Source organism: Heteronotia binoei, chromosome 7 (genome assembly GCF_032191835.1).
Source record: "Heteronotia binoei isolate CCM8104 ecotype False Entrance Well chromosome 7, APGP_CSIRO_Hbin_v1, whole genome shotgun sequence".
Classification (NCBI taxonomy): Eukaryota; Metazoa; Chordata; class Lepidosauria; order Squamata; family Gekkonidae; genus Heteronotia; species Heteronotia binoei.
Genome location: NC_083229.1, coordinates 27,781,166 through 27,809,096, shown reverse-complemented (window position 1 = coordinate 27,809,096; position 27,931 = coordinate 27,781,166). Strand labels below are relative to the sequence as shown.

Genomic DNA, 27,931 nt, shown 5'->3' with positions numbered 1-27,931 from the left:
TACACCAATCACAACTTTGGAGTAAAACACAAAGACTTCTGTGCAGGGCTTTTTTTGTAGCAGAAACTCCTTTGCATATTAGGCTACACCCCCCTGATGTAAGCCAATCCTCCAAGAGCTTACAGTAGGCCCTATACTAAGAGCCCTGTAAATTCTTGGAGGATTGGCTACATCAGGGGGGGTGTAGCCTAATATGCAAAGGAGTTCCTGCTACAAAAAAAGCCCTGCGTTCTCTGCAAAATATGACCACCACAAATTATTCGGTATTAGAGGATGTCCAGATAGGAGCATGCCATGTTGCCAGTTTTTAACTATACTTCAATGCTGTGTGTGTGCCATCAAATCACAGCTGACTTATGCTGACCCCACAGAATTTTCAAGGCAAGAGACTTCAGAGACGGTTTGCCACCGCCTACCTATGTGTCATGACCCTCCTCCTTGCAGGTCTCCCATCCAAATACTAGCTAGGGTTGACCCCGCCTAGCTTCTGAGATCAGGCTAGCTTGAGCTATCCAGGTCAAGGCTAGTTCAACACTAGGAGATACAAAATGGTCCAGGGATTTTTGAAAAACGCTTTTCTGTCTCCACTCTAGGATGCAGCATCACTGTCAGACGATGCAGTGATGGCCACAGGCATAGACAGCTTTAAAAGGGGATTTGATAGATTCATGTTGGATAGATCTATCAGTGGCTACTAGCCATGGTGACTGAAGGGAACCTCCATGATCAGAGGCACTAAGCCTCTTAATCTGGAGCCAGGAGGCAACATCAGGGGAAGGCCTCTGGTCTCTATGCCCTGTTTAGCCCTCTAGAGCAGGGGTCTCCAACTACTGGGCCGTGGACCAGTACCGGTCCATGGCCTGCTAGCAACCGGACCGCGGAGCGAGGCAGAGGTGCTATGCTGCCCCCACCCACCCGGCATCCGGGCAGCCGAAAGAGGCAGTGTGGCTTCACTCTTTCATTTGTCCACCGGAGTCCCGTGCCAGCGGAAGGGGTAGGAATGCTGCAACCCTAGCCTATCCCTCATTTATAGACCCCCACACCGCTCTGTGGAAAAATGGTCTTCCAAGAAACTGGTTCCTGGTGCCAAAAAGGTTGGGAGCCACTGCTCTAGAGGAAGTAGTTGGACACAATGAGACAGGATGCTGAACTAGATGAACCATAGGAGAGATCTTCTTGACAGTCTTATGCGGAAAATCTTATGCTGAGAGCACACAGAATTGTGACATAATAGCTATGCAGACGAGCAAGAGAACAGTGTGACTACAGGCAAACCAAAAAGTCCAATGACACGCAAATGCCCTGGCCAGCACACTGCAACACAAGAAATGAGGGTCTGTGGAAGAAATGAGGGTCCAGCATCATGACAACATCCCTACACAAAGCTCCTTACAACCAAGGCAGATGACACTTTCATCAGCCCAAAGCTGCGTCTGATAAGGAAAACTTCACAGGAAGAGGTAACACTCAGGTTTTCTTAAAATTTACTTGGTCCTACCAATATATGCTTTTTGAGATATCAAATCTGAAAGGATGGGTGAAGGAGTGTTCTAGTTTCACTTTGGGCTGGGACGGCTTTGTCAACAACTTTGGTTAGCCAACATCCTTAATTGTATCCTCCTTCTAGCACAGGAGTCTGCGACCCGCAGCTTTCAAATGCCTCAGTACTTAATCAGATTTGTTCCCTTAAGAAACAAAAGGAATCTTTCAGTTGAGGTACACTGGAGGGTTAGGTGGAGTACCAGAATAGCCGATATGTGAAGGGAATGAAAGATTAAAAAAAGAATTATGGAACTAAAGGGACTTCTTAGAAATGCTTAACTAAAAAGGGAAATAAAACAGTTGCGAGTAAACCAAGTGCAAACCATGCTCAGATTTATGTCAATACACTAACACAATCAGGCAGGGTGCCCCTTTGCATATTTATTATTTATTGTGAGACCACACAGAAGCCACTTCCTAACACAGGTCTCACAACAGCCAGCATTTCAGGGAAACTTTGTGTATCATTACTCAGCATGTCAATCATTAGTAGCGTTATGTTGCATAGTTTCAGTTATGCAAATAGACTCTTATACCTGCTGCTTCTTGATGTCTCTTTCTCTGAATGTGGATATGCTGTGGCTCTTTAATTATAAAGTGTTGCAGACCCCTGTTCTAACTATTGGACATAACTTTCTCAATCATCTCTATCATCGTTTCCTTCACAGAGCCTCCTAAATAATGTGGCATTTCAAAAATTCTCTCAATTGTCTGAACAGCTCTGCATACACTGCTGGTAAAATATAAGTAATCAGCAACAAGGGTTTTTTAAAGTGTGGAGAATAAGGCAAAAACTAGAAACGGGGTGGCGGGGGGGGGGGGAGAGAAGACAGAGAAGCGCCAAGAAATGCCAGGTTTACTGATTCAGCTTCTCCCTTCTGAGATTTCTGTGGTTTATATGTATTTTTTTCCTTCAACCAAGCATGGCACTACACCCAAGGATGAACCATCTTCAAAGCTCTACAAATAACAAGGCCTCCATTTTCAAGACTGTTTCTTGTTATAGGGTTTTTTTACGAGGGGAGGGGGGAGAGAGAAATATTCTTGGGGTGGTTCAGAGTGTTTCAGGAGTGGCACCCAGTGTCCAAATGAAATGCTTACAAGTGATTTAGTTGACTCCCAAACAAATGCTTCATTCAAGTTCTAGTGCCCCTCACAAACAGCTCGCACCAGAAAAGATTACATAGCAACTTTGTGCACTGAGGGGAAGAAAAAAAACCCTGTTGGTTTACATTCACGATACTCAAGCATATTTGTAGGGGTTATCTTTCAGGTTGTTTTAGAATAATCCAGGCTATTTCTTTTTTTAAAAAAAATATACAAAATGTAAACCAGCAAATTCTGAGCAAACCCGCCCCCTCCCCCCCCCCAAAAAAAAATGTAACAGGCCATATTCTGAGCTGGGTGATGCTGACAACTTAAGCTGCACATGCTCATGTTCTATACAGTATCCTGGTACTTTTAAACATGGCTTTGGTGGCTGTAACTCTGCATAGGATTCTTCTGCTAAACACTTGCCTTGGGCAACAAAGTTCCTTCTGGGAATACAGCTTGCCAGATTGACCAGTGTGAGACACCCCAAACATACAGTTTGAGGATTCCCACCCCCCCTTATGTAGGCAACTAAAAATATATTCACCTGAAAAACTGTTTTATGAGCCAACAAGTCTCCCCCCCCAACCCCCCCCCCCTCTTTCCAAAGCTAGAAACACTCAGGGATTCAGTTAAGGGAAGATACATCTATGAGAGTTAAACTCTCTCTCCCATTTTTTTTAAACTGTACTTCATATTGCAGTTTTACAAATTATCCAAATTGGGAAGCTGGTATAGCTTAAGACAGGTGAAGATTTGAGGCTGAATAACTCATGCAGCACTGAAGGGGTTTTTTTCCAGAAATCACCACTACAAAATTTACACTTCTTCCACCAATTTTCTTCCAGTGGTCCCTTCCAACAGGGAGGTGAATACACCAATGACTTCATTTCAAAGCATTTTATGTAACCACTCACATACCTTGGAACAAGCGCCAATGGCAAGCGTGGATTGTCGTTTCAGTGGGATAGATCCTACCCCTTATCCTAACCACTCCACTGAGCAAAGTTTGAAGACCTCCTCCAATTTCTGTGGCTCCAACAGAAGAGTCACTTAAATTGGAGGAAGCCTCTTCTAGCTTGAGAAAGGCTGGATCGATTGAGGGTCTGAGAAAAAATATTTAGCAAATTTACATGCTGCTTCTCCAAAGTTCTGTTTCAGAAACCTTTGTGGGAGTCCTCACCATTTAGGTATTGGGCAGGCTTGTTTGAGATTCTTGAGAATCTCAAGATTCTGCTTGAGATTGTTTTTATGCCTTCAGCCCCCTTGGGGAATGTGAAAGGAGAACTCATCATAATTAATAAATGAAAAAATATTGTTTGAGACAAATTACGATTTGTACACCACTTAGTCTCTTCTGAGATAACAGAGTTTACAACTATCTTAAACACCAAACTGACCAAGATCAACCCAAGTTTCCATGGTTCAATTCCCTTGAAAGCCACACACATCAAGGAGGCCACAGATAAGCATCTCAGAGCTGACACACTTGTCCTCTTCCGCATCAATGTAATTTACTCCACAATCCAGCTTATATGCAGACGTCTACCAAACAGGGACAACTATCCTGAGAATGTTAAAGCATTAATAATTCTCCCAAAGTGCTTCAAGGTTGGATATCTCAGACTCGTTTACACAACTGTGTTCCATACTTTAACACCTTCTGCTAAAAAATTGCTGTCTTGGTAACAGCTGGCACCCGAGTTGAGAGACCGAAATCTTGTGCAGTGAGCTTGGGTCCTATAACGTAATATTCGCAGCTTGAACCGCCATAAACACTAATAAATATTAAAGCCCCAAATAAATCTGACCTGCAAGCAAGCCTCTTGAGTACTTCAAATGAAAGTCACAAGCCTGATGCTGTGCTGAACCCCGCCCCTTAAACCTGGTAGAGACACAAGTGTCAAACATGGTGGCCTTTACAATAGCATATATTTTAACATTCACCTTCCTAAAAATCTTTAACTTCTACCACATCTCTGGACTCTAAAGGTTTACTAGCAAATCCTAAAAGGGGAGGGAGGGAGATTGAAAATAGCAGCTACAAAGTGCAGGCTCCCAATAAAATAGGCGACTGCTGTCAAAACACTATTTTCAAACTGTACAAAATGGACTGGTTTATGCTCCGTACACTATACGTACTGCAATTTAAGAAATTACACATTTTTTTAAAAAAAAAGGAAGAAAGCATCTTGGTAAATTCTGGGATAGATTTCCCACCCCCCTCTTTTTAACATGAGCCAGGTGCTCCTTTTACAATACCACAACCTCTCACTGCTAGGTATGGTAATAACACCTTGAAATAGCAGCCCCTCGCACAACAATAAAATGCTGCAGGCTAAAAGGAGTCTCACAGCCTGCAAAGCATTTTAAGTTTCTCTTGAAAATAACACCTTCGGAATTTCATTCCTGTAGCTTCTCAAGATGAAGTCTGTATTTTCAGGTCATGCCAAAATTTAAGTCCATCCATTCTTCCTTTCTTTTGATATAGCTAGTGGACAGGATCCAAAGGTTTTCCCATGTAGACCCCAAGAGCTTCCACTCCCAATTTTTAAGTCCTCAAAGTGTACCAGTTTATGACATACACACACACACACACACCGATTTTCCAAGAAGGTTTTCTGCTGGTACATGAAGACAGAAGATATCAACAGAAGTTCTAGCGCATGTATAAGAAAGACGTAGGGAGCTGTGAATACCTTTAAATATATTAAAGCTTCAAACACTGTCCCCTGTCATAAATGTACCTACCACTCAAATTTAATTCCTATACCTAGCACTTGAACCAAAGTAATTTCATAGAGCCCTTAATGGGGTCTTCTCTGAAGTAACCAATGGTCCACAGTACTGACTTGCAAATGAATGAGTGTTTTAATCAATGTTAAAGTAACAGAATTCAAGCCTGAACTTTCCCCAGAAGCTAAAATGACTATACTGAGTCACACTATGAGAATGCTTGGGTCACATTATGAGAAGGCAAAAGTCACTGGGAAAAACAATAATACAAGGAAAAGCTGAAGGCAGCAGGATAAGAGGGAAACCCAACAGGAGATAGACTCACTTTATAAAGGAAGCCACAGCCCTCAGTTTGCAAGACCTGAGCAAGGCTGTTAATGAGAGGACGTTTCTGGAGGACATTCATTCATAGGGTCACCATAAATCGGAAGTGACTTGACAGCACTTGTCACACACATAAAGCAACAGAACAAAATTTTGAGTCCAGTGGCACCTTTAAGACCAACAAAAGCTTATTCAAGGTATGAACTTTCAAGTCCAGGCACAGTTCATCTGATTTGTTCTACTATTTCAGACCAACATGGCTGTCCACCTGAATCTATACACAAAAAACAGAATAAGTTTCCACAGTTTCCCCTCTGTTTAAACCAACATGCATCTCTCTCCTTTCCTTCATTAATATGTTCCTTTAACCAAAGGTCTTGAGCAAAATCAATAAACCAACATATACCTGACTACACATAGGCAACTAGGAATGATCAAGAATTAAAAGATTTTTTTTAAAGCCCCGGTTCAAAGGACAGTTTAATATCAATGTTATGGCATATAATTATAACATGTATCATTGTACAGTGTTAGGTCAAGAAGAAAAGAAATCACTATCTAATATAAACATGGCAACATGAAAAATGATGCAATGGAAGCCATTAGTAGACATAAGAGATTCAAGGCCAACCTATTAGACTAACCATTTTGCACAATCAAGTCAGACCACATTAGTTGATGTCTGATTTACCTCTGACACACGGTTAACTATATTAAATGCTGGCATTTACCTCTCTCCATAATCTGATTGTGTGAACTATCCGAACATATTCCATTACAATTTAATTCATTCAAAGGCAACAATTTGTTGGTCTTACTTTAGTCGCATTTATTGACTGTGATCTTGGTGGGAAGACCCAACAAGACAAAATTCTCCCTTCTATGCAATTGTTAAAAGCAGAGGAAGTCTGCACCTATTGAATTAAGCAATCTTAGGCAGGAGATCACAAATTCCCAATCACAATTTGTTGCATGGAACTGCTTTGCTGATTTATGGCCACCATCAGGAACATTAAAATGAAGACAACTTGGCAGACAAGGCAGAAAAACACTACTGGATAATTCCATTTCCAAGAGAGGAAACTACAGAGTTAAAGGATTCCTCCCTCACTGTTCCCACAAAATGTGTTCCAAAAAGCTAAAACCCTAGCCTTAATAACATTGGAAGTTCTTTTCCCTAATATGTTCTTTGTTCATTAACTTCTTCTCCCAATGCAACTGGAATTTCCCCCCTTCTTAGCAACAACCGAAAATGTCTAGCCCTTTACTGAGTTTTATAACCCTCATTTCCTTCCACCTATACCTCGTTAGCTATGCTATAACTATTTACCTCTTATATTTCCTTAAATTACTCTTGCTGGGACCAAGTCAGCTCTGTTCCCCTCAGCCCTCAAATCCATTTGCTGCCATTGTTTAAATTCTTAACCTGATCTTCGTTCCTCATAAACAAAGATCTCATCTTTACACAAAAGTCTACGACCCTGGCGCCTTCAGAAGAAACAATGAGGAATTATCTTTAATACAGTGAATTTCAAAATAAATTTTATAAAAGCAAAATATCCCCCCCCCCTTTTTTAATTTAACTTGTGAGTTTCTGCTGAGTGTAAGACAGGTGGTATTGTGTTCAAACTGAATAAGCCAAACAAAAGTAAATGGACAGCAAATTTGGCAATCAAGTATGTGAAGAATGATTAGCACAATATGGAAGCTGCTCTCCTCCCTGCCCTAACTCAGCTACCCTCCACCCAGCAAACCACCATCCCTAGTAGATTGTGGATTTACTTCATTCAAGTAACTAAATCTTGAATCGAATTCAACAGGTGTCAAAAATGCACATAGGGGGGTGTGAAACAAAAACAGGAAGGCAAACAACCTTTATAAGCCAGCAGAAGAGATTATGGTATGAAAGAAATAAGGAAAACTCCCCCTCCCCCGCATTATGCCTAAGAAAACTCCCAGTCTTCCCAAGTAAATAAAAATCAAGATATATAAACTGGCAGATATAAATGGATGCAACATTTTCAAAAGGAAAAAACCTTACTTTCTGACCCTAAAAAAATTTATCGTTCCACCTCAGTTCATATTAAACCTAGTATTTAGTAGACAATTTTTAAAAAGGAAATTTGATCTATATCCTAGGAATTCCACTCTGAAATTCAATGAAACACGCATAGGATCTTTGATGTTTTTGAATCATTCTAGAAAAGTATTTCTAGATAATTTAAGTTTTTTATATTTCCGCAAGCTTTTGGGGAGTGGGGTGGGGATACTGATGAGACCAAGTAGTGGTACTGGATCCATACCATCTATGAGGGAGAAAAGTAGCATTTCAGAATTTCATCTTTGGCACTTGAAATTTCAAACCGTGCATTAAGTGACGTCAAATCTGAAAATATTTTTGATCAGTATATTAGCCGAACACTTCATAAATTGCAGCCCCCATAAAACCAGTTTAGGTCTGAAAAATCAAATGCTTTTTAGAATTCCCCTCATGTGGCGATGTATAATGTATCAGAGTACACTTCCACTCTGTTTTACTATGAAAGTGATATTTTAATATTCCTAACTTTTAAATAAATACTGCCATATAAAACGTGCAGTTCTTTCCTTTTAACATTTCAATAGTTTAAGTATAAAGGGATGTAAGAGTAAAGTTATTAATATTAGTCTCATACATCGTTTTTTTAATTTTAACCCTCATATTTCAATTTATAAGTTATCTCAGCTGCCCCGAACTAAAGGAGCTCTGCTGAAAAAGACCATATATTTTAAATTTTCGGTTAACCAGAGCCAAGGTCTTTTCCACAACTTATCAGAATAACTTATGAATGGAACATTCATGGCATTTGTTCCCGTAAATGCTCATTAAATCAATATGCCATAATACGTTAACATTTTCAAAACGCTGATACGCACAGGCAATTCCCACACAAGGCCTAAAATGTTAAAATAAATAATTTCACATATAGATTATCTCTAGTTACAGGTTGATATAACTTTCCTAAAAGGTGCTAAATTTCCTCTATGGCTGTTGTTTTTCTCTCCCCAGAGCATCATTCTATCAATTCAGGAAAGACTTTTTAAAAACACGTTCAGAAGATTAATAGCACATTATTTTTTACCCTATACCCACAGCTATCAAAAGGTGTTGATGTTGTGCGTTAATATTTTAGGCCACAGGAAATAAAAAGAGAATCTCAAACAGCTGTTTGTCTTGTAAGCTATAAAGTGGGGGAGAAAAATTCAAGGAATACAACAGCAGGCTCGTATATCATATAATTATGTCTAATGGGTAGGAATTTAACTTAGTTGGGGCAAGCATGCTACTAAAGAAGGCTGTTATTAAATGAAAACGTGCCTACGTTGTGATAGAGTCCAACCACAGATGCAAAAGCTCTAGTAGGTCAGGAACAAACGGGTGACTTCTTCAGGTGTGTTACAACTTACAGCGCTTGTCAAACAGGAAGGAAAGAAGCATTCCCAATTTTGCCTAAAAAGATGGCAGAACATCACATGGGGGGAAGGGGCTACTTGTCAAAGGAGGGATAAACTTCCTTTGGGCAAGTGGTGTTGCGGAACATACTTAAGAGAAGCTGCTTCAGATAACATTCAATGGCTTAAAGGTAAAGGTGGTCCCCTGTGCAAGCACCAGTCGTTTCCGACTCTGGGGTGACATCGCATTATGACGTTTTCACGGCAGACTTTTTACAGGGTGGTGTGCCATTGCCTTCCCCAGTCATCTACACTTTCCCCCCAGCAAGCTGGGTACTCATTTTACTGACCTCGGAAGGATGGAAGGCTGAGTCAACCTTGAACCGGCTACCTGAAGCCAGCTTCCTCTGGGATCGAAATCAGGTCGTGAACAGAGAGCTCGGACTGCAGTACTGCAGCTTTACCACTCTGTGCCATGGGGCACCGTGGAATTTCAAACAATGGCTTAGACATCTCCAAATGTTCAATAGTGTAATTCCCAACAGAGTGACATCACTCTATTGTTTACTAACTTCAATGGACTTACACGGATGCTATCTGTTTAGGATTGCACATCATCTCACAACGGCTTTTGCAATTTTCAGCTTCCCCAAGAAAATCAAGTGCAAAGCTCCACTGGACATGTGGAGCTAGGTCACAGTGCATTCTGGATTATGGTCCATATTGTAGTCTTCTAAACTGTGAAATTTCCGTGGCCAATTGTAAGTCAGCATTGGTGTGTCTCGCCAACATGAAATTCACATAAGAATGGCTCCATACTATCTGTCTTTCAATCCCTAATATCTAATATCTCTACTAGGACAGTTATTCACCCCCTTCAATCTCTGCCATATATACCCACTTCATAAAACTTGCAGGCAAAAGTAAACTGATACGATCAGGCAGGTTTCCCCACTTAGTTTAAAAATAAGAATTAGGTAGTGCGTTGCACTATATCTAAATGAGAATGATTGGAAAGAAGTATTAACAGATCACTTTAAAGGTATTTCAGAGATAACTTTTGCCGCAAAAATCTTAATGCATCTCTGATAGAGCCACCTGGCAATCTGTGCAAGGCAAATGTCTCCATTTGTGTATAATTTAAGTTCTTGAGATAAAGATCTGTCCACTTTTAAATGCTATTTGGCCAACTATATTTGAAATAGAAACACCGGGGGTAAGGGGAAGAGCTAAAGTCCTATGGAACAAGGGGAAAATATAGGTACAATTTTTAAGCTGGGTGCTTAACATTACACAAAACACATGACTCTTCCTAGTAAAAGGGTAACTTTTGCTAGTGGTAGAGCCAGGGGTGGAATTCCAGCAGGAGCTCCTTTGCATATTAGGCCACACACCCCGATGTAGCCAATCCTCCAAGAGCTTACGAGGCTCTTTTTTGTAAGCTCTAAGAGGACTGGCTACATCAGGGATGTGTGGTCTAATATGCAAAGGAGCTTCTGCTAGAATTCCACCCCTGGGTAGAGCACTACATTTTAATATACTGTGCACCAAACTAATCTATGCTAGTTCTAATTCTGCTCAGAGCAGTCACCCCTGCAAGTGGCAGTCGGTGAAGCGGAACAGAGGCGGAGAAAACTCCAAAGGAGTTGACACCGTACATATTTTGAGAAGATGTCACCGAACTGCTGCATGGCTCGCCATGACAGCCAGACAACCCTTGCAAGATCTAGTCCCCCCCCCAAAAAAAAAAAATCTACATGCAGCTCATCAGAGACAACCCATGCTACAAGTTACAGTCCTCTCCCCAGCCGTGAAAAACATTAGCTGCAAAAGGTGTCGAGCACAGCAGAGTGGCGGAAATTGTTCCCTAGGCCCTATACAGAAGATCCTGGAGAGTACAAGCACAAAGGGCCTGTAGAGGATTCTTCGGCAGCGGCAGCTTTAAAACCAATAAAGAATGTGCTGGAAAAGGGAGGCAGAGACTGCACGTTATTTAATCAATGAACTTTATTATATTTACAGAATCTGTTTGTATAAAACAGTATTTGAACCTTTGCTGATGAAAATATGATTCCGACCCCCCCCCAGCCCACCAAACCTGGCTACATAGCCAAAAAGAAAAGTGGTGTTTTTAAGCTGGGTAACAGTGCCCCCTAATGGGGATTTTAATAAGCAGCCCATCTTTCAAAAAAAAAAGTCTTAAGTTTTATTATGCTTTCCTAACAGCTTTGCTTAATTGCCCGAAATAGATTTGTTTTGTGGCTACAGATATGTAGCAGATGATCTCTATGAGGGATGAAGGGGGTGGGGGTGGGATGCACTAATGGGAGCATCTGAGACAATCACTTAAAATATATGTTTGGAACCAGTGTTTTGTTGATACCCCATAGAAAATTCTTCCAGCCAGTTAAGAACACAAAATTAAGATTAAACGAAGTATGTTGTTTAAGGCTTTGCAGCAAATTCTGTTCGAAGAAACTGATCAGAAGTTTTTGGTTTTGTTTTAATAAATGCCATGAAAAAGAGGAATGATTCCTTGCCCATAAGGGGATCAGTCTTATTTTGTATTGGGGAATCAGTCTTCTACTACCCATTTCTGTGTTTTTCAGTTCTGCACCCCCACTTTGGCTGATGGCCTTTCTCTCATTAGTTGGCCATCAACAACTGCCCTTCTCTCTACCTCAACTGAATACAGGAAATCAATTGACAATTTCTGAGATTCCCTCTTCCCCAAAATTTTGTATGACAAGATATTGAGAGCATGTCCTCCCAACGGCTGCCAAGACAGCAATACCCTGGTGCTTGCTTGCTTGCTTGGTGACAGAACTTTTATTGAAGAATGTGTTAGCTATGTATGCCAAGGAAATAAAGGATCAGAAAAATCACTTCTGTGTAGCACACGTGACACAAAAAAAGGCCTTTCAGCAGAACTGAATCGAGGCACAGCACTGCTTTCCTTTGATAAATACAGGCTTCTTCATGAGCAGCCGGAAGTGGCGTGTGATACTGAATGGCTTGCATTCCCTCGCCACAGAAAAGCACAAAGAAAAAATGGAAGGAGACCGAACAGACATCACACTATCATAAATATGACCAGTGCTGTTTCCAAAAGTGGCCAGCCCAGAAGCCTCCAGAAGTTCACAGGCAGACACTGAGCGTTGTCTCCTGTTATTTCCAGCCATTTGATTTAAAGAGGTATGAGAAGCATGTAATGTAATGTAATGTAATGTAAAATTTTATTTATATCCCGCCCTCCCCCGCCAGAGCAGGCTCAGGGCGGCTTACAACATTTAAAATGAACAATACAATAATAAAACATTAAGAACACATTAAAACCAATCAGTGATTAAAACATTCCTAGACTAACAGTGGCGGTAAGCATTATTAATTTAGCAGTAAACATTGGTACCATCATTAGTGAACGCCTGTTTGAAGAGGGTGGTCTTGCAGGCCCTGCGGAACTGATCTAAGTTCCGCAGGGCCCGCACCTCCTCTGGGAGCTGGTTCCAGAGTTGTGGGGCTGCGGCGGAAAAGGCCCGAGTGCGGGTGCTTTGCAGTTTTACTTCTTTTGGCCCAGGGATATTCAGTTTATTTTTGCCTACTGACCTCAGTGCTCTCTGGGGCTCATATGGGGAGAGACGGTCCCTCAGGTAGGTCGGTCCTTGGCCATATAGGGCTTTAAAGGTTATGACCAGCACTTTGTACCGGATCCGGTATACAATCGGCAGCCAGTGCAGTCCGCGCAGCCCAGGCCGTATATGCCTCCATCTTGGAAGACCAAGTAGTAGCCTGGCTGCTGCATTCTGCACTAGCTGCAGTTCCCGGGTCCGGTATAGAGGCAGCCCCATGTAGAGAACGTTACAGTAGTCCAGTCTTGAGGTGACCGTCGCATGGATCACCATCGCTAGGTCCTGCCGCTCTAGGAAAGGGGCCAACTGCTTCGCCCGCCTCAGCATGAAAGACTCGATCTCACAAACCCAGTATGATAGCGCTGGTTCTTCCCTCTGGCTCAAGAATACCACCACAGTACAAGAGGCTCATCCACCAGCACAAGAGCCCCGTGCATCAGCGTAGGCGCCAATAACTGGAGACAACTCTCATTACTTGCAGAAGAGATTCATGGGATCCATACTGAGGGATACATTTAGCTATTGAGAAGCCTGCCTCCACTAATATAAAGCTAAAGGTAAAGGTAGTCCCCTGAATAAGCACCAAGCCTTAATTGACCCATGGGGTGACATCACATCACAATGTTTTCTTGGCAGACACTGTTATGGGGTGGTTTGCCACTGCTTTCCCCAGTCATCTGCACTTTACCTCCAAGCAAGCTGGGCGCTCAAGAGCCCCGTGGCGCAGAGTGGTAAAGCTGCAGTACTGCAGTCGGAGCCTTTTCCTCACAACCTGAGTTCAATCCCAGCGGAAGATGGTTCAGGTAGCCAGCTCCAAGTTGACTCAGCCTTCCATCCTTCCAAGGTCGGTAGAAGGAGTGCCCAGCTTGCTGGGGGGGGGGGGAAGTGTAGATGACTGGGGAAGGCAATGGCAAACCACCCGTAAAAAGTCTGCCGTGAAAATGTTGTGAACGCAACGTCACCCCAGAGTCGAAAACGACTGGTGCTTGCACAGGGGACTACCTTTACCTTTACAAGCTGGGTGCTCATTTTACCAACCTCGGAAGGATGGAAGGCTGAGTCAACCTTGAGCTGGCTACCTGAACCAGCTTCCACTGGGATCGAACTCGGGTTGTGAGCAGAGCTTGGACTGCAGTACTGCAGCTTACCACTCTGTGCCACAGGGCAGCCACTAATATAGTATGCTGTAAGTTCCATGGAATATAGTTAACTTGTAGAAGCCGGTAAGCAAGCCCTCCGAAGAAGATAGGGTACAGAAAAGTGGTGTATAAAAACCTTAAGGAGTCTCAAAGCATCTTACAATTGCCTTCGCTTCCTCTGCCCCCAACAGCCACCTTGTGAAGCAGGCGTGGCAGAGAAAATTCTGATGAAACACCCGTTCCCTTTGTTGCCTGAATTTCATGTTAGAGGGGGAAAAGAAATATAAATTGGCCACCAAAAATTACTGGGGGGGAAGCCTTCATGTCCTACAAGATCGAGATACTTGGACCACAACATTAGGAGGACTCTCTCATTCCGTCTTGAAAGTCCAACAACTTCTCTAGGCTAGATGCCACAGCACGTTCCACGCAGAAATGCTTCAAGGCTGGAATAACATGATCTGACAGAGAAAGAACTGCATTCTATTCCAAGCCAGTGATGAACTTATTCAGAAAAGCAGACGTTGCGCTCTGTTATTAATGGGCTGTTCAGAAACGGGGGCCTCTTTATGACAGCGTAACAGAAAGACTGGCAGAACTTGCTAACGGCTTGAACGAAAAGAGTACACTTAACTTTTCCATCAGAAAAAAAAGTCATTTACGGGATGACAGCCCACTGACCAGTCGACAGCAGCACATCTTATGTAGGACTTGGAGAAGAGCAACGATTTTCTCTTTTGAGTTGTGGCTTCTCATAAGGGAGGAGGAAAGGGAAGGGGGTGTTTCCGGGCCAACAGAAGCTTTAATTCTTGTTTCTACCAGCAATTTTCTAAAGCTTTCAAACCATTAAATATTCCCTTAATAACCAAAGATTGGCTTGGAGACTTGGAATGCATTGCCCATGTTCCAATTAACCAGGAACCAGTAGCCGATTCATTTCTCACAGATATTAGTTATGACAGTACAGTTCCTCAAAAAATATTATCAAATTGAACAGAAGGATTTTGTTCTCGTGAACATTAATCTCAATTTATGCCCAAAACCTCATTGCTTGGTCTTGCAGAAGGGCAGTTTGAGATACACGCATGCAGAATTTCATCCTAAAAATTGGCTTCTGCTTTGCAGTCTGCATTCCTGAGAATTCCAGCCTACGTCCCCACCTCTCGCCCCCCCCAACCTCTACAACTGGCAAGTACTGCAAAAATCTGAGCAAAATTTCATAGAATCACAGAGTTGGAAGGGACCTCCAGGGTCATCTAGTCCAACCCCCTGCACAATGCAGGAAACTCACAAACACCTCCGCCTAAATTCACAGGATCTGCATTGCTGTCAGATGGCCACCTAGCCTCTGCTTAAAAACTTCCAAGGAAGGAGAGCCCACCACCTCCCGAGGAAGCCTGTTCCACTGAGGAACCGCTCTAACGGTCAGGAAAGTTCTTCCTAATGTTGAGCCGAAAACTCTTTATTTAATTTCAACCCATTGGTTCTGGTCCTACCTTCTGGGGCCACAGAAAACAATTCCACACCATCCTTTATATCAGGGGTGGCCAACGGCAGCTCTCCAGATGTTTTTGCCTACATCTCCCATCAGCCCCAGTCATCAGCCATGCTGGCTGGGGCTGATGGGAGTTGTAGGCAAAAAATCTGGAGAGCTGCCTAGGCAAAAACACCTGGAGAGCTGCCGTTGGCCACCCTTGCTCTATATGACAGCCCTTCAAGTACTTGAAGATGGTGATCACATCACCTCTCAGCCGCCTCCTCTCCAGGCTAAACATGCCCAGCTCCCTCAACCTTTCCTCATAGGACTTGGTCTCCAGACCCCTCACCATCTTTGGCACCCTCCTCTGGACCCGTTCCAGCTTGTCTATATTCTTCTTAAAATGTGGTGCCCAAAACTGAACGCAATACTCCAAGTGACGTCTATGGAATTTTTAATTTGTCTATGAAAAACTTCTGATTCAGAAAGCAGAGCAGTTGCATTCTGCGGGAAGGTCCAGCTGGACCCCTCATTGTAACTCTAACTCATGCTCACTGTCACTCAAGACGTTCAGAGGTTGTTTGCCACTGCCTGCCTCTGCGTCACAACCCTAGTATTCCTTGGAGATCTCCCATCCAAAAACTAGCCAGGGCTGATCCTGCTTAGCTACCAACACCTGGCTAGCCTGGGCTATCCAGGTCAGGGCCTCATCAGCTTAATAAAGGTAAAGGTAGTCCCTTGTGCAAGCACTGAGTCGTTACTGACCCATGGGATGATGCCATATTACCTTCTCTTGGCAGACTTTTGATGGGGTGGTTTGCCATTGCCTTCCCCAGTCATCTACACTTTCCCCCCAGCAAACTGGGTACTCATTTTACCAACCTTGGAAGAATGAAAGGCTGAGTCAACCTTGAGCCGGCTACCTGAACCCAGCTTCCGCCAGGATCAAACTCAGGTCGTGAGCAGGGATTAGACTGCAATACTGCAGTTTACCACTCTGTGCCACGGGGCTCTCCATCTGCTTAATATGGCATAGTAAATAACTAAACAAAGAAGAAGCCAAGATCAAGACCCATGATGCTTGAAGTGTTTGCTGCGTAAACAGAAATTCTGCTGTAATGATGCAAAGACCACTCTGACAAACTTACAATTTAAGTTTGAACATTGCCCACTTGGAGAAAGGCCAGGATCCAAAACAAGGATGTGAATGTATCAGAGACAGAGCCCTATATACACCCAGAATGTTGCTAGTTGACTCCTCTCACAGAGGTTCCATCTTGTCACTTATTTCTTTCATCCCTTTTCAAGCAGTCTAGTCTTTTTGGAGCGTAAGGGAGCACACAAAGGAAACTCCCAAATGCTAGATTTTCATGCTTTGTCACTTACACATGGGAAGAAAACCCCAAAATGCCTTGACTGGGAGACAGAAAAATGTGAATTTCACCTAAATAAGAGTTTGGAAGGCCTGAAGCTAAAACCATTGCTTTCACGCATACTAACTTGCCACTTTGAATGGGGGCAGCAATGTTTGGGCCCTCCCACTCTCTCATTAGCCTTGCAGAACCAATTTAGAACCTTAAAGAATGCACACTTCATTTTGAAGCAGTTGAAAACCCTTCTGATTGCAGTGGTATTTTTAAACACGCAATGACCATCATGCTATGTTTGTCTCAATGTTGCATGCTCTCGATGGTTTACAATATTAACCTAACTAGTTTTCTAAGTTTATGCTAGAAGGCAATAGTAGTTGAAATATTTAAGTATATTCTCTGTCTGGTAACAATTAAAGCAGAACTAGACCAATTGATGCTCTGTATTCTTGGTGATGGCACCTGGGTTTTGGCCACTGTGTGACACAGAGTGTTAGACAGGATGGGCCACTGGCCTGATCTAACATGCCTTCTCTTATGTTAGACCTCAGTTCCCAAGTATGCATACAATATCAGATGGGTAGCTGTGCTGGTCTTTAGAAGAAGAACAAGATTCGAGTCCAGTAGCACCCTCGAAATCAACATGACTTTTTGACAAAGAGAGCTTTGACTCTCAAAAACTTCAATCCTGGAGATCTTGCTGGTTTTTAAGGTTTGACTGGACTTGAATGAAGAATGCATAAGAAGATTTATGAGATCAGAACAAAGGACCACCTTATCCAGCATCCTTTGTCAGAATTCCTGCAACCACTAAAAGAGGCCCACCAGAAAGAGGTCAGTAGCACACAGTGTTCCAGTTTTTAGGTCAACCCCAACATCGCACTATCCCAGCTCTCAACAATAAGCTTTAGATAACATAAGGGAGACTCCTCCCAAAGAGAATCCAACTTCCTATGGTCCCTTTTCCACACAGACTTTACTTTATGATAGCTTAAGAACATAAGAAGAGCCCCGCTGGATCAGACCAGTGCTCCATCTAGTCCAGCATCCTGTCTCACACAGTGGTCAACCAGTTCCTCTGGACAGCCAACAACAGGACATAGATGCCAAGCCCTTCACTTGAGGTTTCTGGGATTCAGAGGATTAGTGCCTCTGAATGTGGAGGTTCCCACTCAGACACCATGTCTAGTGGCCGTTGATACTTATCATCCATGAATTTTATCCAATCCCCCTTTAAAGCTGCTTATCCCTATGGCCATCACTACATCCTCTGGCAGCGAATTCCACATTTGAGTCACTCTCCATGTAAAGTATTTCCTTTTGCCCGTCCTGAACCTACTGCCCAGCAAGCTTCATTGGGCGCCCTCGAATTTCTGCAGGTGTGACCATTTGAGAGGCAAAAGAGGCTTTATGGAGCTACTGTAAACCAATTACCTTCATCGAAGTCGGCGTCATCCTCCGTATGCTGAGGGAATGGGAAGCAGTTGGTGATTTCGAGCCTGTCATCCACCACTAAGCCCAGCAGCACACCCTGCACCACTTCATTCCCTTGGCCTTCTTCTTGATAATGCTTGATGATCTTCAGCACCACCTTAAAAAAAAAAGATCAGCTTTCGATTAGGACAGCCTCAGTGGGAATTTAATACCCATTCCAACCGCAAGCATTTCCCCCCAAGAGTAACACTGAAAATCTGGGCAAATATAATCAACTGAAAGAAAGATGATGAATAATAGGGAGGAGCCACGGCTCAGTAGGACAGCATCTTTTTTGAATGTAGAAGGTCCCTGTCATAACACCATCGGGTAGGAGACTCAAGACCTTAGACCAGAGGTGTCAAGCATGTGGCCCAGTAGCCGAATCAGGCCCTCGGAGGGCTCCTATCAAGCCCCCGAGCAACTGGCTGTCATCTGCTTCCTTCTCCCTGTCTCTTGATTCCTTCTGCATAATAAATTCAACACCCCTAACCTAGACCCCCTAGACCCAAGTCCCTAGAAAATTGCTGCCATTCTGTGTAGGCAATGCTGCCCTTAATGGACCAAGGGTCTGATTCAACGGAAAGCAGCTTCACATGTTCAGTCACCATCACTAACAGTATTTATACAGTGCTTTTAATGTTCAAAGCATTTCACATACAGTATAGCGATCAGAGGAGTGTAAGTAAGTAAGTAAGTAAAATTTTATTTGTATCCCGCCCTCCCCCGCCGAAGCAGGCTCAGGGCGGCTAACAACACAATGACCAATGGTACATTAATAAATAGAGTGGTCCACCTATAAAATCTATAACCACACAATGACAAAAACTGGTGCCTTTTTTAACTTTTCCCATCCTTCAACAAAACTGTGAATTCCACATGGCTATGAAATGGTGCTACCATTTATGACTGCGCACAAGATGTAGCATGTGATACAGACCAAAGGAGATGCTGAAGGGAAAAAATATACAGGCATAGGACAGACAAAACAAGCTACAGTTGGGGTTCTTATGCACACAAACTGCACTGACCTCAGGGCAACCTGATTCCAAGTTAACATGTACCAAAAAAGAAACACCTTGATGATTGCTACTAACAAGCTATTTACCAGTTCTGCTGCCTGTAGGGTTAAGCAATGAACAGACTTTGGTTCAGCCATCAGGAACAGATGCCACTTAATGAGTATATTTAAACTCAGCAAGCGTAGGCTTAATAGTATTCCCAATGGCAGAATATGAACAACTTATCAGTACACCCTCTCCCAATCCAACTAACGATCACCAATCCCAATTACAGGGCGACTGTGACAATTCTGAGAGTTCCATACAAAAACTCATTCCCCACCCCAGTCTCCAGTTCAGCAATACCATGACACTGTGGTACCTAAAACATAGCATAATGGTTCATAAAGATGTTCTGGTAAAGGGACAGGGAAAATAGGCTATACCGCAGTGCACCATCTGTTGCTGTAAGTATGCTCCTACTAGATCAGGCATGTCAAACTCATTTGTTAGGAGGGCTGGATCTGACATAAATGAGATCTTCTTGGGCTGGACCATGTGTGTCATAAAATGTAATGCCAGTTAGCAGAGATACAAACTTTAGAGAGCCAATTTGGTGTAGTGGTTAAGTGCGCGGACTCTTATCTGGGAGAATCGAGTTTGATTCCCCACTCCTCCACTTGCAGCTGCTGGAATGGCCTTGGGTCAGCCATAGCTCTTGTAGGAGTTGTCCTTGAAAGGGCAGCTGCTGTAAGAGCTCTCTCAGCCCTACCTACCTCACAGGGTGTCTGTTGTGGGGGGGGGGGAGAAGGTAAAGGAGATTGTGACTGCTCTCAGATTCAGAGCATAGGGTGGGATATAAATCCAATATCATCATCTTCTTTATAAAGGACACTTACAATTTTTAAAAAACTTAAACTAAAACATGCTAAAAAGATTAGCACTCTTGCAATATTTTGTTTATTAAACAGTTTCTGGTAACTGACACCTCTTGCTCTGAATTATTGCATCAAAATCTGGAGACAATTTCTGTGTTGCAGCAATCCTGAGTATTTGTATTCTGTTCAGGTCAGTTGCAAACCTACTTTTTGATTTATTTATTTATTTATATTTCGATTTATATCCCGCCCTTTCCACCGAGGTGGCTCAGGGCGGCTTACAACATATAAAACTTACATAGGTTTGGCTTAAAACAGTTAAATAACAACAGTTAAAACAATAATTTAGTAAAACGTAAAACATAAAAAGCAGCGGTCTATCAAAATACATTCTAGCTCCATCCAAAAATTCTCAGTGTCAGTTAGTTGTTGTAGGCCAGCCGGAAGAGGACTGTCTTGCAGGCCCTGCGGAACTGCCCTAGGTCCCGCAGGGCCCTTACCTCTTCCGGCAGCTTGTTCCACCAGTAAGGCGCCGTTACCGAGAAGGCCCGATCCCTGGTGGATTTCAGACGGGCCTCCTTTGGCCCGGGGATTACTAGCAGATTTTGCGAGCCCAATCTTAGTACTCTCTGGGGAACATGTGGGGAGAGACGGTCCCTAAGGTAGGCAGGTCCTAGGCCATATAGGGCTTTAAAGGTAATGACCAGCACCTTGTACCGGACTCGGAATATTATTGGCAGCCAGTGCAGATCCCGAAGCCCTGGCCGAACGTGCTCACATCTAGGGAGCCCTAGTAGCAGCCGGGCGGCGGCATTCTGCACTAACTGCAATTTCCGAGTTCGGCACAAGGACAGTCCCATGTAGAGGGCATTACAGTAGTCCAACCTCGAGGTGACCGTAGCATGAATCACCGTTGCTAGGTCGTCGTGCTCCAGGAAAGGAGCCAGCTGCCTTGCCCGCCTAAGATGAAAAAATGCAGATTTGGCAGTGGCTGCTATCTGAGCCTCCATTGTTAATGAAGGCTCCAATAGTACCCCCAGACTTTTGACCCTGTGCGCCGCTGTCAACGGCGCCCCGTCAAAGACTGGTAGGGGGATTTCCCTTCCCGGGCCACAACGACCCAAGCAAAGGACCTCTGTCTTCGTCGGATTCAGCTTCAGCCCACTCATCCTAAGCCACCCAGCCACCGCCTGTAGCACCTGGTCCAAATTTTCTGGGGCGCAGGCAGGCCGTCCGTCCATAAGTAGATAGAGCTGGGTGTCATCAGCATACTGATGACAACCCAACCCATACCTTTGGGCAATCTGGGCAAGGGGGCGCATATAGATGTTAAACAACATCGGGGAAAGTACCGCCCCTTGAGGCACTCCGCAGTCAAGCGTGTGTCTCCGGGACAGTTCGTCCCCAATCACCACCCTTTGTCCCCAACCATCAAGGAAGGAGGAAAGCCATTGTAAGGCCAGCCCCTGAATCCCCGCATCGGCAAGGCGGCAAGCCAGCAACCGATGGTCGACCGTATCGAACGCTGCCGACAGGTCTAACAACATCAGCACCGCCGAGCCGCCTTGATCCAGATGCCGTTGAAGGTCATCCACCAGGGCGACCAGCACTGTCTCCGTCCCATGGCCCGGGCGAAAACCCAGACTGGCAGGAGTCAAGGACAGAAGCGTCCTCCAGGAAACTTATTGACATTCACTACAGAAATCTCATGGCCAATGCTGCTTTGAGCCTACAACCCAGAGGAAACAGCTGGGCATTGTGAACTTTGGTACATAAGTTGCTTCATACAGAATCACAGAATTGGAAGGGACCTCCAGGGTCATCTAGTCCAACCCCCTGCACAATGCAGGATATGCTGATCCAGAAAATGTGAAGGCACCATGACAAAGACTGACAGCTGTGTGTTTGTTTGCAAAACCATAGTCTTCCCCAGAGAAATAACTACAACTCCTATGAGGCAGTGCAAGAATACAGAGACAGTAATATACAGTGGCCAGTATCAGCCTACTTATATGGGAAGCCTACTTATATAGGTTAAAATCCCCAATCTATAAAGAAATGTGCTGGGTGAACTTGATCTGGAGTCTGGACACACACTCTCAGTATGATCCACCTCACTGGCTTGTTGTTACTCATCTAACAGTTTACACTGCTTTCCTACTGAGAAACTGGAAATGAGCAAAAAGCTATGCACGGAAGCAGAGAGAAGGGTGCTCCAAAGAGTGACGAGAAGAGCACAAAAGATTTGTGGATGTTCTCTCCCCTCATTGGTGGATCTGTATAATATGGCATGTAAAAGGAAGATACAAATGATCCTAAGGGACCATACACATCTGGGCCATTTGCTTTTTGAGATCTTACCATCAGGTAGACGATATAGAGTGTTGAAGGCTAGGACAAACAGATTTAAGGACAGTTTCTATCCAAGTGCTGTGGTTAGGTTAAATGCAGGGTTATGAAGGATTATCTGTTTTAGATGTATTTAATGGTTTAAATGGTTTTAATGGTTTTATGAATGTTTAATGGTTTTATGAATGTTTATTTAATGGTTTAAATGGTTTTAATGGTTTTATGAATGTTTATCCGTTTTAGATGTATTTAAATGGTTTTAATGGTTTAAATGGTTTAATGGTTTCAGATGTATTTAAATGGTTTATGAATATGTGTGTTTGATGTGTTGGTATGTTTGTGGAAGAGCACCTCATTTCGTTGCTCTCTTTTTGTTGAGAACAATGACAATAAATTCATCTATCTATCAAAATTACTCAGAATAAATGTTTATTAAGAACTGAAAAATGAAGTGATAATGTATAAAAAAAATCTATGTAGCATTAAGAGTTCACTGAAGAGTATAGCTACAAATGTGGTATCTAAGATTCTCGCTAAATAAGTACCAGCGGTCATCACTGGATCAAGATCATCAATTTTGCTGAATGAATTAAATCAAAAAGTTTTAATTGGATTTTGAATAAATGTGCAATTGTTATTACTCTGAATTTTATTATTATTTTCATCAATGGGTCATGCAAACCGCTATTATGAATCATGCTTTTTACTGGGTAGGGGGACAGTGGGGATGACTTTATGGAGCTGAGGGGGAGGTTCCAAAAAAGTTTGGGAACCAATGATGTAACTGAATAATCCTCCCACAGAAAGAAAACGTAGATGCCAGGTCAAAGGTTCACAGTCTGTCATCTGCACAATTTTGACATGTAATTTTTTTCCCTTTTCAAACAAGGGAATATTAAATCATGCAACTCACATTACCACCACATACACACTGAAATGGCACAGCTCCAGAACAATCTTATCAGTTTATCTTCTGTTTCAATAGTCTAAGTCAGTGTTGATACAAATAACTAGGAATTTGTTTTCCCTCAATCCCAATACTACTACTGCAATTTGTGTTTTACAATTACCATAGCAGTAAAATCTATACGCAACTGCATTATTAAAATTTTCAACAACTTATAGAAATTATTCTCGATTGTTTCCATTTTAAAGCCATTGCAATCAAATTTACTCCCAACAATCTACTGCAATGTTTATGTCTTTAAAACCTACCACAAATGATACATATAAAATGCCTGTATACATAGAAATATTCTCCTTGGAAAGAAATGGGCCTTTTGTTCCTGTCGTAGCAGGACACAGGTATTTTAACAGAATGACTGGTGGTCCATAAGACATGAAAGGTTGAGAGACGCTGGTCTAGATCTCTGAATTAGCGGGGGGGGGGGGAATGTCCCTTATATGATGTCTTCAAGCAGAGTTACAAAGTCCTATGCTGAGGATGCTCTAGCTTTGGATTTCCTACACTAAGGTGGAAGGAGGCCGACTTGATGGTCTACCAGGCCCCTTCCAACTCTAGGACTTCAAATGAAGGGATTAACTAGCGAGTTCTGCTGCTGGAAAAACCATCTTCTCCCATGACCAGGCTGTCCCAAAGCTCAGAAGAATTTCACAAAGAGCCTCCAATGCAGCTAGAGGGACTTCTGCAAAAGCAAATCATCCTACATACCTACGGGGCTTCTTTGGATCATTGCCCAAGCCTGAAAAGAAATGCGACATGTCAAGCAGACAGGCGATCAGTCCCAGCCAGGGTTAAGAAATCTAGCAAAGGTAATCACAGGCAGAGCTCCCAAAATAATCAAGAGAGCTCAGAGTCAAATTTTCTGCTCAGGCTGAACTAATTGCCAAATGGAAGAGAAGGTTTCATTAAGGAAACTTTATGAAGATTAACCTCCTGCTCGAATACCATGGTATCCCCTCTGTTAATTTGGATATGCAATTGATATGTAACCCTATTATTGGATGCACCCATGCGTTCCTGGGGAAGCAAGGCAGCGATTCCAAGCCCTGGCACTGAGCACTCTAGAGCTCTAGGAGCTAGTTTGTCATAGTCCAGCTAACTGAACTGGTAAACAGAAAAAAAAAAACAGTTTTTAAATCTATATGAAAAAACCCTACCTTCAAGATGCAGCCCCAATTCCTAAAGAGAGAAAAGTTAACTATTTCTCTGCATGTGAGTGTGTGTGAGTGTGTGAGAGAGCGAATGAATAAGAGAATGAATGAGACAAAGAGAGAAAGAATGAGAGAGAGAATGAGAGAATTTTTATTGTTTAAGCCCACGGGTCAGATGTGGCCCGCAAGCAAATTCCTTTCTCTGTTTCCTTTCCAAAGACTGCAGCCTGCTCTTTTGCTTTCTTGCTTTCCCCCCCAGCTCCTTCAGTGGTTCTTCCCTTCCTGCCCCCCTGCCCCTTCCCTTGCTCTCTCTCACACACACACTGAGACATACAGAGAGTTCCATGGCTGCTTCCTGGGGGAGAGATATAAAGACAAGCGCCTCTATCTTGCACACAGAGGGAGCTTCTGCTTCCTTCTCTGTGGCTATTCCTCCTCCTTGGGGGAGGAAGGGGGTGGGAGGAAAGAGTTCCAGGGTAGCTTCAAGACCAACAATGTTTTATTCCAGGTATGTTTGTGTGCAAGCACACTTCTTCTCTGGAGGGAGGGTAGGTGGGGTGGCTAGCAGGATTCTTCTGACAAGCACAATGTAAACGGAGGAAATTATTTTGGTTTATTCTGAAAAGTTTTTTTTTTTTTAAATATATAGATTTCTCTGATCCTATCTGGATTTATTTTCTTTCACAAACACCCTGGTTAGGAATTAGAATACTTGGATTGGTCCCTGTATCTTGGAGAATGGAGTGATTTCAGAAGCCAAATTATAATAGCACACATTGGTAATGAGACAGGAAAACTAACTTTCAGTTAAGTCCAAGAGGATGATGCATTGTCTTGAGCTTCATTATCAACTGCAATTCAGCAGTCTCCTTTGCAAGAGCCCTGCTACTTTTAGGTCAGCAACTGAACGCTGGGGTTTCCAATGTCAGACTTGTGTCCATTTATTTCTTTGCATCCTCCTGGACTGATTCCTCCTGGATGGAATTGAGACCTAGGTTTCCTGTCTCATTACCAGTGCTGATATCTCCACGTCTACTCCTCCTCTGCATATCACACCTAACCCAATCAAGCCTGCTACTGCCATTCACCTGCTATTGCAATTTGACATCTGAAATCACTTTTATAAGGTTTATATCTCCAGTACCTCATGTTACATTTTATGGCACTCATGGCCCAGCCCAACAAAGCCACATTTACCTCAGATCTGGTCCTCATAACAAATGGGTTCAACATCTCTGTTTTATAGGATTGCAATCTGGATAGCCAAAGCTAATCAGATCTCCTTGGATCTTGGAAGTTAAGTGGGGTCACTCCTAGGGTTGCCGGGTCTTTCCTGGTCATCATTGAAAGGTGGATATTAGAACTGCCAGATCCAGGTTGGGAAACATCTAGAGATTGGGGCATAGTGCCTGGAGAGGACAGGCATCTCAGTGGGGTACAATGCCATCAAGCCCACACTCCAAAGAAGCCATTGTCAGGCGATGGAGACTCAAGGCTGTATTCATTTGAGACAATGTAATACTTTATTGGAAACTCATAGCTTGAAACAGAAGTTGAGACTAATAGCTTGGCAGGGGTGTTTCTGGGTCTTATGGAATCTATATCAAAGCAATATCTAAACAAAGAAATTATTCTCAAAACAACAGGGAGTGAAGGTGCAAACTTTCACACGAGAGCTTCTGCTTATCTCCCAGCCTCTGGGAAGATGCTGGCCAGCGGAGGTATCTATTAACGGTCACATTCCTTTGCTCCCTTTACAACCTAAACAAAGTTAACACTTCAAACGTCCCCTTTGATATGCATGGTGACTACAATATTACAAAGGCTAGGGGTTAGTACAGAAAAGTCCATTTGGTTAGTATTTTATAATTTCAGTATGATAGAGTTACAGAGCCTGACAGCCATTTTCTTCAAGGGAACTGATCTCTGTAGTCTGGAGATGAGCTGTAATTCTAGGGGGATCCCCAGGTCCCACCTGGAGGCTGGTATCCTTGGCATTCCTGGTTAGTACTGGGATGGGAGACTGTGAGGGACAGTAGGCTGTCCTGCTCCTGAAGGGAAAAGCAGCCACCCACTTGAGCCTATGGGAGCGCTGCTCCAGCATCCAGTCACTTTTCAAGAGGGAGATGGAATGCCTGGGACCTGATGTATCTAGCTCCACCGAGTTCTCCAATTCCACCAAGGGCAGTGGAGACAAGGTGGCTTCTGCCTTCAAAGCAGATCCCCCTCGACTTAGTTTCTCTTTTTTCTTCTCTTACCAATCCGTTAAAAAATGCATTTATAGCTCTTTTTAAACATTTTACTGGACCACAGCTCTTAACACAGGAGACAAGCAGATTGCCAGCAGCGCCTGATTGCAGCGGTACGAAGAGACATCTTGAACGTTTATGACATTTGGCCCTAACACATCAGGGAAGGGGAGAATTAGTTTCTCCATTTATGGCTTTTAAATTATAGTTATTTAACAAAAGGGTTATTTGAACTGGGTAAAGGCGAATGGTTGAACTGCCTTTGTGAAGCAGAGTGGAAATATTAATTTAACCAGATCAGGAATACCTACCTCCCTACACGGACTGCTAGATACCGGGCCTACAGCTACAGCATCCATGACACCTTGGATATCTGTACTGTAACCTATAATACGTGCTGTACCATTCATGTTGTATCATCTGATTGTTCATTAATTGTGTTATGGTTTAATGATTTTACTGTTGGATTTCACTGTTTTATTGTGCTTGTGATCCACCCTTAGCCCATTATGGGGAAGGGCGGACTATAAATTGACTAAATAAATAAATGTAAATAAAATACCAAGTATATCTAGCTTTCTTTCTTTTCCACTTTCTTTCTTGTTTGAACACGAAAGCTGAGGGGAGGGGGACAGGGGGCTTACCACAGCTTCTCTCAAGCCAGGCATTTGCCAGTCTCTGCCTCGAACTGGCTGCTAGCTCTGCAAAGCGGAGCCAGGGAAGACCAGCTACAACCCCTCTGCTTGAGTTGGGCGCTTCCCAGCTCTGCCCATCCATCTCACGAATGGGCTCTGCAGAACCAAGACAAAGGGGTGCAGAGAAGGGAGAAGCACAGCCAGGGGAAACAATCACCTGCTTTGCCCTGTTCCTCTTCTCCTTCCTCCACTGAAGTTTTTATCAGGCCTCCGCTTCTCAGAGAGTGACATGACAGCCCCAAGACATTTCTACATTTTCCAAGCCGCATGGCCATCAATCACTTTTACACCTCCTTTTTGTAAAGTGACTAAGTCTGCAGGAAATAAAGCCATGCCTCTTGTACCTTTCCGACACACGCTATTAATCGTGCGTAAGCAGCGGTGAGGTCTTATTGATCTGTCAAAGAAACCAGGAACTCAGGCAGAAGGC

General features: G+C 43.3%; 1 protein-coding gene across 1 annotated transcript in view; it reads right to left on the bottom strand.

The window, feature by feature from the left end:
• Positions 1–27,931, bottom strand: part of EIF3H (eukaryotic translation initiation factor 3 subunit H) — an 87,485-nt gene that overhangs the window by 44,309 nt on the left and 15,245 nt on the right. The window contains exon 2 of the mRNA XM_060243291.1: positions 18,176–18,332. Coding sequence (XP_060099274.1) covers positions 18,176–18,332 — 157 coding nt within the window. The remainder of the gene's footprint in view (positions 1–18,175; positions 18,333–27,931) is intronic.